The sequence below is a fragment of the Diuraphis noxia genome, unplaced genomic scaffold, assembly GCF_037042655.1.
Source record: "Diuraphis noxia isolate RWA-SAM2 unplaced genomic scaffold, SU_Dnox_SAM2 contig0004, whole genome shotgun sequence".
NCBI classification, from domain to species: Eukaryota; Metazoa; Arthropoda; class Insecta; order Hemiptera; family Aphididae; genus Diuraphis; species Diuraphis noxia.
The window spans coordinates 30994779-31006527 of NW_028301714.1; the positions used below are offsets into that span (position 1 = coordinate 30994779).

Genomic DNA, 11749 nt, shown 5'->3' on the forward strand with positions numbered 1-11749 from the left:
AACGGCTTACAGCAGTCGAGCAGACGGTCAGAGGAGAGAACGACGGCGGCGGAATTGACGACGGCTGCAAATGATTGGCCCTGCGCTTCCGAGTACAGTGTAGCCAATAGACCGAGGCCGGCCGGTTACATTCCGTCGCGCACGTGCACTGTTCGTCTGGCGTTATCACGAAATCCTCGAGTCGCTAGAGGCACAACTGACTGACTCACTGACTGTGGCGTTAGGCAGCAGCTGCTGGTTCGGGCATAGAATATTGCCCCCCGACCACGATGGCAGGGGCCCCTAAATAACAGCAAGGTTTATCTGCTTTATCAGTCTGGAGTCTGGACGCTGGTCTTGAAGAATTATAAGGACCCCCGGATAAGTGATAACTGATAAGTGATAATAAATAATTATTCCACCTTGGTTGTAAATATTGCTAATATTATTAATGGCAGTCATTTAATATAAATTTTAATATTAAATAATTCGTTACTTTATTAGCTATCTATCGTTATGAAGAAATAAATATTAAGAAGTTTCTGTGGTCAATTGATTAAGTAGTATTTTCGGAAAACATCAAAATGAATATATTGCCAAAAAAGAGGTAAGTGAATTAAAATATTGTAGACAACCAGACAACCAGTTGTTTGTCTATTAAAAAAAAAAAAAAAAAAACTAGGTGATCTACCTAATATAACAAAATGTTAAGTCCTCTTGAAGATAAATTGATGTTATTTTAATGTTATTAAAAATATTGCAAGATTAAGCAGTGTTAAAATCAAATTATTTGGAGTGATATTTTTGTATTTACATAATATTTTAAGTAGTAAATTGCAAATACTCCCAAATTGTATATTTATACCCCAATATAATATTTTGAATTGATTAGAAAATAAGGTAATAAATAGGCAGGTATCTTTAGAAATATTTTACAGAGTGTGTAAAATTAGTTTATAGATTAGGGATTAATATTTACTAGACCTTCTGAAATTCACTTAAATACCTAAATCTTTTGTCCTTAGGAATAATTTAAACTGAATAATAATGGGATATGTCGTATAAACTAAAAAATTAAGAAAAAAGTTACAAATATTGACTTAGACCATTTTTAGTTTTTTCTATGTACCAAAGAAATTTTGTTTATATTATATAATAATTTAAATTTTTTAGACATTGTTTCATTGATTATGAAAATAAAGAATACTAGATGTACCTTGAATTAACAATTACTAATCTATATTGTACTCACTTTACATCATATTATAGACTTGTAATATGGGCATTGCATTTAGAATAGTAATCTTCCTTTATTGCGGTGTCAATGTTTTAAACTCATCAATAAATTATTTCCTCCAAATCCAATGAGTTTTTAATTTCTTGCTCAATAAACAGTTTGTTAAGAATCTAACCATTTTTAAGCCATTTACTACTGTGGTAGTATGGTGTAGTGAAGTTTTTTAGAAAAGCGAATATATATATATACAAAAAAAAAAAAATACAATAAGTAATAAGTATAAAACGATTACAAGATTGATGGCATGATTAAAAAGAGCGTCTAGTAACACTACTTCAGAATTAATTTTTTTTTGTTTAATTATTTGTTATTATAATTATTTTTTTTTCTATTGCCAAGGCTTTTGGTGTTCACATGGCCAATTACGTTTTAAGTGACATGGATGATTATCTAAGATAATAAGAGAGGATAAATAAGATATTAGAGGATTTGGGCGGGCTAACATGTTGAAATGGAATTGTTTATAGTGTGTGGATGCAAGTATAGAGAGGGTTGGAATTTTTAGGTTGTTGTGAAGAGTTTAATTGCTAACATACCATGGCGCTTTAGCTAATAACTGTAAGTTTATGCACTGGAAAGATTGAAGCAAATTAAGATTTGAGACTTAGGTCGATAAGTCGATAAGTCATCGAAAGACAAATTTTTGTTTATATAAAAGAATTTTGTTATTGAGTGAGATATTAGAGCGATAACGGTGTTTTAAAGTATGAAGATTTAACTTAAGTGATATTTTTTTGGCTTTGATGTGGGTGGATGAATTTCTAACTAAGTTGACTATAGGAATTATTTTATTATTTAGTGAAAGTGGACAGATTTTAGAGCGCAAGGTGAATGTGATATGCGGTGATTTATTTTCATTTATTTTTATTCTCTATAGATTGAACCGAATTTGTAGTTCATTTAAATGATTTTGAAGGTTGTCAAAGGGAATATCAATGTCTCCGGATCAAAAGAACTTATGCAAGTGTCGTCCGCAAAAAGTGGCTAAATTAGTGAGGTTTGAATGGGGCATGTCAGCGGTATAAATGTTGTACAGTGTAGGGGCAAGGATCCTACCTTGAAGGACACCTGTTTTAATTGAATGAGTAGTGGAAAGTTCGTCCTCACATCTCACTTGGAAAGTTTAGAATGATAAGAATGAGTTTAGAGTCAGGTGCATTGGAGCAGGAGGCCTTCTAATCTTGTAAAGAAGTCATTTATGCCAAATGCAATCAAATGCCTGGACTACGTCAAGGATTAGGGCTGGATAAAAGTGTTTTTTTTCTAGAGAAAAGGCAATGTCATCAACAATGCTGTGCACTCGGTGAAAGGCTGATAGGTTTCTTCTAAAGCCAAACTGAATGTTTTGGTATTGAAATTATACATTTTTTTTTGGGTATACACCTAAATTGAAAGAATATGATATACAGCGTCCTGTGAGAATATACCAATTTGCCGTAGAAAGGGACTTGTTGCATGGATAAAAACCAGTATTTTGCTATTTTATCTATAAACTAAAAATAAAATTAAAAATCATGTGATTAATGAAAATAAAATGTTGAAAGGTCAACATTTTTAGAAAAATAAACTCTATACTTTTTACCAAAAAATAAAATAAATTACATGTAGCCCTTGTCTATGTGAATCTAAAAAAAAAAAACAAATTTATGATATATTTATTATCTTAAGAGCTATCACAATGGGTAAATCCTCGTGTGACACCCTGTATAGTAGGGGGATTTCAGACCCCTACACCTCCATCATTTAATATCAATATTTTATTTTCATTTGTGTAAAGTAAACAGTGATTTGATTATTATACTAGGTAATAGTTGTGAACTTATTTCGTTTAATACAAATTGATTTTTAATTATTGGTCAATGTGATTGTTTCAAAAACATTTGCTTCTGAATCTGAAATAGGTTAGGTATCCATTTTTAGTTTTAAATTATTCCATCATTGATAGTTTTTTTAATACATTTATTTATTTGTTTCTCTTATAAAAAAAATATAAGAAAAAAAATCAGAAATTTTCAAATCATATATTATAATAGTCCAACCGGCTACAATCGTAGACCCACTTATTTATTTGATTTTCTTTCCATACGCATTTATGAATTTTATAGTTTAGGTATAAGTACACTCGTACACTGTGTACCTAAGTGGTTTTGTATATCCTCCACTACACTACTGCTTTTAACCATAGACTTATTAATGTATGGACTACAGAACTGTGTGTCTTCCATACCCATCATATGTTGCCAAGGGTCAACATTGTTAGAAAGAGATATTATCAAAGATATATTAATATGCGTATGAAAAAGATACCCATTGTTTATATTATGATTAAAAATTATGTTCAAAGCCTAATGTATTTTATATTATTCTTACCACATAATATTTACTTATTGCATATAGTGTACAGATTGTAAATTCTCAATTAACACCAAATAAAAAAAATCTCTGAATTTTGAATTTATCTTTAGTAATTTTCCTGACCTGAAATACGTTGGTCATTAAATTATTATTGTTGATATATTAATAATATCACAAACACTTATATGAGTGTATGACTATACTACTATAAGAATATTTGTAAAAACCATCATTTCAAAATTCACATCGTAATTTAGTACACTTTTACTGTAAAATTTCCTAAGAAATGAAAATTTGTATATTTTAACACTTGAAGTATACAAAAATTGCAAAAGTTTCAATAAAAAATAGGATGACTAATCAATTAGATTTAATTTCCTCAATACCAATAAAAGTTGTAATATATATACATAATGTATACATTTTTTTTTTAGTATCAATATAATGTATTCTTTAATATTCTTGAAATATATTCATCAAACGTACCTTATTAATATTATTATAGGTGGCATGTACGAACCAAAGATAACATTGCGCGTGTTAGGCGCGATGAAGCACAAGCAGCTGAAGAAGAGAAAAAACTTAAGATGAGAATACAGTTAGCTGTGAGTAGTTAAAAATAAATTGAATTTTAATTTGAAATTAAAAATTTAACTTTTATTTAATCTGTTAATCTAGGCCAGTCATTCTCAAAGTGGGCGATAAAGTTCCCCTGTGGGCGTTGATAGTATTTGTAGTGGTGGGAGGGGGGTGAAGGGCAGTATAAGACCTGAAGAAATGTTGGGAGTGTAGAAGCAGACTAGGAGAGCTATACTAATTAAAAAGTATTATATACTTTTAAATTTTAAAGTTTTAAACTAACATTAAATTCCTACTACATACCCTCATAGTTGATTTCATGTCTATCATAGCTCGAATGTTGGAATATTATATATATATATATATATAATATGCAAAGACCAAAACATTTCGTTGTCTCCATTATTTTAGAAATTTTATTGCACAGTTGCAATTATTGATCGTCGATTATTAGCGTTGATCATTAGCATCAATAGCATTGTATTTTGTGTTATTACTCGGGATAGTATTTAGTATTAACTCCTTTAGTTGGGGGTTCAGGAAAATGTTTGATTCTCAAATTGGTTGTGGATAATCTAGGCTTTACGTTTTTAATAACATAATTATTTTAAAATTCTACTTTTTATGTGATCATATCACATTAAATATTTATAGATAAAGTTAATCTTTAAAATAAAATAATTTGAGTATTACGAACAATGTATAAATGCATATTAAATTGTATTTATGTTTTACATCAGGAGCAAGAAACAAAACTTTCATTGCTGAGAGATAGGTCAAAAAAAAGATATGATGACTCTGCTGATCGACCCAAAGAAACTAAACCAGAAATCCCAAGTCATGTTAATTTTTTCCAAGACCTTGAAGATGGGCATGTTGCTCACACAGGTGTTAACAAAGAACACGAACAGGAAAAAAAGGAAGAAAAAGAAGCATATGAGAAAAAAGTTGGTTATCTTACTTATTTAGGACAGGACACTGATGAGGTGACTGGCAATGTACAATGGTATAACAAAAAACCAAAACGATTAGATTTGTGCGAAACTGATAAAGAAATAGAAACAAAAGTTAAAATATTTAATGATCCACTTATTGTCATGAAGAAATATGTCGAAGCTGATCCAAAAAGCAATAAACATTCAAAAGAATTAGAAAATAAAAAGGACAAATTACCTATAACAAAACATAAGAAAAAACATAAGAAAAAAGAAAAAAAAAAGGATAAAATTAATGACAAAAACCAAAACAAATTAATTTTAGAACAACTCAGAGAAAAGAGATTAAAGAGAGAGAGAGAAGAGAGGTTTAGAGCTAGTCAATTATTGGCACGAATAAATGGAGATGTACCTGTTGAAGTTTCAAAACCACAACTAAAACCAACTATTGTTCAAAAGTATAATTCTCAGTTCAATCCATATTTAGCTAAGCAAAATTATCCTACGAGTTTTAATTCTTAAACATAGAATCTAGAAAATTTATTTTTTTTGTTTGATAAATATTTTAAATATTTGATTGTATAGAATAAAATGTTGAATAGTAATTGTATTAAATTTTATTATTTTTAAATATATATTTTATAAAAATATAACAATAATATATAATATTTGAATTTGAATACCACGTAATTAATTACCTCGATTCAAGCTTGTACTAGGTCCATTTTCCCTACTGGGGAACTATATATAAGGGCGATTGTAAACTCCACCGATTTACAGGTAGTCGATTTATAGTAGGGTTGGATTTATAGCATGTAAATTCCACTGATACGTATTTTTGACCTGAAAGCACGTACATTCCATATAAAAATCCAAATATACATCACTTTACAAAAGTTCTATTAGATATTCAATAATTATTATATTATTTATTTTAATATTGTGTAAAAAAAGACACAAGTATCTGAATATAATATATATAAATAATAAATCTGTACATAAATTATGTAAGTATACGTATTACTTACATAATGTTAACAATTATATACTTTTCTATTATTTCTATTTGATTTTTATATGGTTTTTTTTTATTAAATTATTGTATTTAAATACAATAGATATATTATAATTAGGGCCCAGATTTAAATGTACTCAAAACCATACAAATATGCTCTAAAAAATAGCCAAAAATGTCCATTTTGATGCATTTTACCTCCAAAAATGACCTTAAAAATGCCATTCATATTTATTTTTTATACAATTTGTTATTTTAATTTGGAATTTATTATTAAAATATATTCATTACTTATTGAAAAAAAAAAAAATTGGAAAAATTGACTTGATGCTGCTATAAAAAAACATACTGGTGGAATTTACATTTTTTTTTCAGGTAAAATAAACGTACCGGTGGGATTTACATGAAAAAAGGTCACAATCGGTGGAGTTTACATGCGCCCATATATAATTAGGGCCTAATTATTACTTATATACCAAGGCCAAGGGTGGTCACTAACCTTAACCTTAGGAACCAAAAATGTATGAAGCTAATTTAAAATGAGTTGCATTGTTAAGAGATGGACCTTATAAGATGGTTAATAAAATGAAAACAAATTTTGTATTTTGTAACAAATGAAGGGATATTCCTTTTTACATCACTTAGAATTAGAATATTATTAGTACACTCCAAGAAATGAGATTTTACTTTTAAAATCACGTTAATTAATTTTACCCTAAGCTTGGTGTCAACAGCCAGACATTACTGACTCTAAAGCCGCATACGGCTAGAAATCCTTGTTATGGCCACCTTAGTTATGTACCAATGGAAATAGTTCTCATGTATACCATGCATAATATTAGTCAAGTTATTTATCTAATTCTTACACTAATCAAAACTACATTAGACTAAAAGTGAATTTCTGTTAAAGTAAATAATAAACCAAATCTACATTTTGATTTAAGTTCTATATAAAAACAATAGTAATAATAATAATACTTATAATATAGTACATTTGTAAATAACAATCTGGTTCAATGGTGATAATATTATAATTAACAGAGAAATTTAAGGGAAATGTATCGTTATTTCTGAGAATTCATTTTCCCAGTACCTATCTGGGTGGCCAGTACGCGCCTGCCTACAATTTTTAGACAAATGTAATATTGATAGCCAGTTTAGCCAGAAAAAAAAATTTTTTATGTCTTTAAGTACAAATACATTCTGTCAAATGAGTTTAAATTCATTAAATTTACTGTGATTTACTGTGAGAATCAGGAACATGTTTTTAGTGTTTATACAGCATGTTTAAAATATCAAATCGTAGTTTTTAATTTCCAACGTCTTTTATGATGATATTTGTAAAAGTACAAATATATTTTCTAGGTTTTTCTTAATTTCACCTTCAGCAATATGTAGCTTTAAAATAATAACTTTTCTAATTCGAAATAAAATGAAATGCTAATCTTTAGAAAAAACAATGTAATCGTATAAAAACTTTGTATGCTCAGTTGGATCTCATTGCCTATATTATAGACGTCTAGTGTTTATCAGTATAATGAAACTTAACCACAAGCTGGCGCTATAAAATTCATTATTACTTAAAATATGTAGGTACTTGGCCCCTAGGACGTGACAGTATTTATATTTTAGATGCATTGTTTTAACTGTTTTGGCAATGTTCCGTTAATACGTTAAGTAATGAAGCACTTGAACTAGATATTATTAGAACAATTGTCTATCCAACGAAAAAACTCAATAAGGTCTTAGGTATTGCTATACTTTGCTAGCTTTCGAATTACTTAATTCTAGTTGGCGCCTGAAGGATATTAAAAATTAAAAATTAAATTAGATTACTAAATAGATAGGAAGACATCATTGAAAAAATATTATAGAGTATAATATTTGTGCAAAAAATTATTTTCCCCAAATGATTATCATGAAACAGGTAAAATATGAAAATATGAATACACTAATACCTACCGTATAGTACTCTAGTTTTTATTTTTATGCACTATGATTTTTTTTTATAGTGACTATTTATTTGTTTTTGTATTCATAATATTAATATTCCATAGCTTTACAAAATTACATAAATAATCATAAAAATATTTAATTATTCTAGTAGTAAATGGTTAATGGTGCTTGGTAGGTACTAGGTAAGTATAGATACATTATCTATGTGATGTCTATTTCGACCAGCTGCTGAAACACTGAAGCGCACGCCTATAGTTTTAGTTATACCTAATATATTATTATTAACATATTCTATAAGATTTGGCATGAACTACGATGACTTTATTTTTCGTTGGTATTTTGACGTGGGATGAGGTAGCTTCAGTCATATTTGATTGTCGTTGTCCGGTCAAAAATCAAAATTGGTGTCGTGTGAGAGGTGAGGATCAAAGGTGGACATCAAATGGAAAATTGAATGTACAATTATTGGTAAACAATTTTATAAGAACGAATTAATATTAATATGAATTTAATTCTTAATGGTCGGTGATCATCGTCAGGGACTTTATTATTTAATATTCATAGTATAAGTAGGTATGTCACCAAGCAGTAGTGTGCAAATTTTTAAAATGTGGTCAGGACTTTTCAAAGTTTCGCTACCACGATATCTTAATTATTTAAGATGGAGGTGTCCTAATATATACTATCTGTATACATTTACTCATAATTGAGTTATGATCGATCTTTTTGACATTGACTTCGGTGCCATTGTCACCAAAGACAGTAACACTCGCGGCCTTTGCCACCGGACCATACATATAAATGGCTGGGTCGCTACTCACTCGTTAACCGATTAACATCTCTCTCGAATCTTGATCGGGTAAGACGCGTGACGCAGTCAGGGCCGGCCCTAGGGTAGGTCAACTGGGACATTTGTCCTAGGCCCCACGCGAATTTTAGGGCCCCGCGCTTACGTCATAAAAACTAGATAGCTAAATAATTAAATAAAAAAATATACATTGAAGACCTAAAGTAGTACATTATGTTGATGAAATAGTATTTATTGTATTTTATACAAAATTGACATTATTATTGTTATTAATAGGTATTATATTGTGGTCGTGGTCAATAATAGTAATAATTTATAAAAATAGCTAGTCGAAAAGTGATTTATCACATTAATATTTTATCGCATCATTCTGTTAATGCTCGGTATATGCAATCAGTCAGTGGTTTATTTCGTTTTATTTTTGTTTGTTGTACATATACAATTTGAAAACAATACGACTCGACAATACCGATCATTTCACTTTTTACTTAGTTTTATTTGACATTTAGACGTCGCCAACGAAAGAAGTCTTGATGGGAAATTCATTTTTTTTTTAAATTTTACTGTTTATTTAATGTACGAGTATAATATTATTACATTATAAACGACAAAGGTAGGTATAAAATATACAATATTTTAATTTATTATACTATTTTTATAAAATTGATTGTACTTCAAATTGTTTTCTACACACTTTACATATTATATTAAGGTTTTGCACATCACTCTTTATTTTTTTATCAAAATGAGTCAAAATACTTCTAACATTTTAATTATTTTCAGTAGTTAAATTTACTTACCATGTCTATTACCATTTAATAAATTTTAATGTACGCAGTTGGCAACTGCATACAGGTATAGAGTAGGTACCGACATACAGCGACAGTTATTTTCATAGGTATTATTATTATTATTATTATTTTTATTATTATTATTATTATTATTATAGGTATTATTATTGTATTATTCGATAATATCAATAACAAAACATAGAACGATCGCAGACCGACGCGGTCATGTACGCGGGATGCCGGGAATCGGGAGTACAATTATTCATTTGCCTCTATGCATACGCTATCGTCTATAATTACATTATTCTGTCGAGTATTAGGTTTTTTTATATTTTTATTTTTAAGTAAATTGACTGTTTTGAGGATTTTAAAATTTACAAAAATAAAGATTTTAAAAATGGGTCTTAACGCCCTCTTATACATACATGTATAATATAATGTGATATATTCGCTTCCAAAAAATCTAGAAAGAAAATGTTTATTTAAGTTTTAATGTGATAATTTATATTTTACCTTATTTTAACTTTTAATATTATTATGATAAAAATAATTAATTATACTTATCTATAATTTATTTACTTATAAAGAAAACAGTACTATTATAATACAGTATTTTTCATTTTAATTATTATTATTATTAATGTCTTAACTTCTAATAAAATAAAATATCTAATATTATTATTATATTTTTTTTTACCTATATCTCGAGATCACTGGGTCCCATTGAGAAAGTAGGCCCAAAAATATATAAAAATTATTAATTAGACTGCGACACATATTAATTATATCTGGGAATGGAGTAGTATAATAATATATACAATGAAAATATATAGGAAAATATTATCGAATATAGGTAGTTAGGTACATATTTTTAAAAAATACATGAAAAATGATTTTGTCCTGGGCCCCGCAAAAACTAAGGCCGGCCCTGGACGCAGTTAACGAGTTGTGTCCCAAATCCCAATGATAGAAGTGGGATACACGAGTTGAGAACCAATAACTGTTTTATGAAGTTTTACCCATATTTATTTTAAAAGATGTATTTTACTGAATAAAATTCAATTCTGTCCATTATTATTATCGCGTGGAGATGCGCGTGGAGGTGTGCTTGGAGTAATAATTGTACTCATCAATCTTGATTATTGACCATCTAATATATTAAGATAACGAACTATATTATATAATATTATAATATATAACTATTATAGGTAGGTACTTGGATATTCCAATATCACATTTTCGATGAAATATAAGAAAACAGTAATACAATATTATATGATTAATTAGTTATTCAGTCAAACATCAACCGTCCACACTATGGAGGAAATCATGACTAAACAGATCTATTAATTAATCATGGAGAAAATGACAAGCGAGAAGAACAAAATCCTTTTGGTAATATTGATGGTTACAAATTTTGTTTTTATAAATTAATGAAATCTGATTTGCAAAGATGGAGATCTACTAAAACGTTATGCAAGTCTTTTATCAAAATAGGTACTATGAATTCAGTAATGTTTGAAATATAGACTATTTTTACTCATTTTATTTCTGGATATAATTTACGTCCATGAAAATGTTTGAGTACAATGACTTGTATTCCTTTTTCCCCAGTAAATCCGGGAATGTAACATCTTAACAAAAGTGGTAGAATTATAGTAGAAAAAATACTCCAAAAGTTTCGAGTTGCTGTTTGATTTATTTAATTCATCGGAAATCTCAAATTGTATATAGTTATCAGATGGTGACTGGCAAATTTTTGTGATGGATACATTTTTGAATTTATCATTATACCTACTTTAAAATGTTTCTGAACATAGATAAAAATAGGAGTTTACCAATTGTGCTTAAAGTGACCTTTTCATGTACCAATTGCGCTCTAAAAATTTTAAGGTCGATATACCAATTGCGCTTTAAAAATGTTGGGGTCGATAGACCAGTTGCGCTCTATACATTTTATATCACCTAAATAAAACTTATTAGTTAGTTACTAACCGATTTTTTGCGAGTATTAATGTATAATACATTGTGAGA

The 11749-nt window shown here is 28.6% G+C and overlaps 1 protein-coding gene across 2 annotated transcripts; it reads left to right on the forward strand.

Annotated features, from left to right (window-relative positions):
• The first annotated feature begins 121 nt into the window (after window positions 1-121).
• On the forward strand, window positions 122-5825 carry LOC107171504 (leukocyte receptor cluster member 1 homolog). 2 transcript variants are annotated; one of them, XM_015521753.2, is made up of 4 exons: window positions 122-408; window positions 484-586; window positions 4137-4236; window positions 4951-5825. In XM_015521753.2, exons 2-4 carry the CDS (start codon window positions 564-566, stop codon window positions 5665-5667), a joined length of 840 nt encoding a protein of 279 aa, XP_015377239.2. In that variant the 5' UTR covers window positions 122-408; window positions 484-563; the 3' UTR covers window positions 5668-5825. The 2 variants fall into 2 exon arrangements, with proteins under 2 accessions (XP_015377239.2, XP_015377240.2); XM_015521754.2 differs by having other exon boundaries at window positions 122-405.
• Window positions 5826-11749: the final 5924 nt, after the last annotated feature.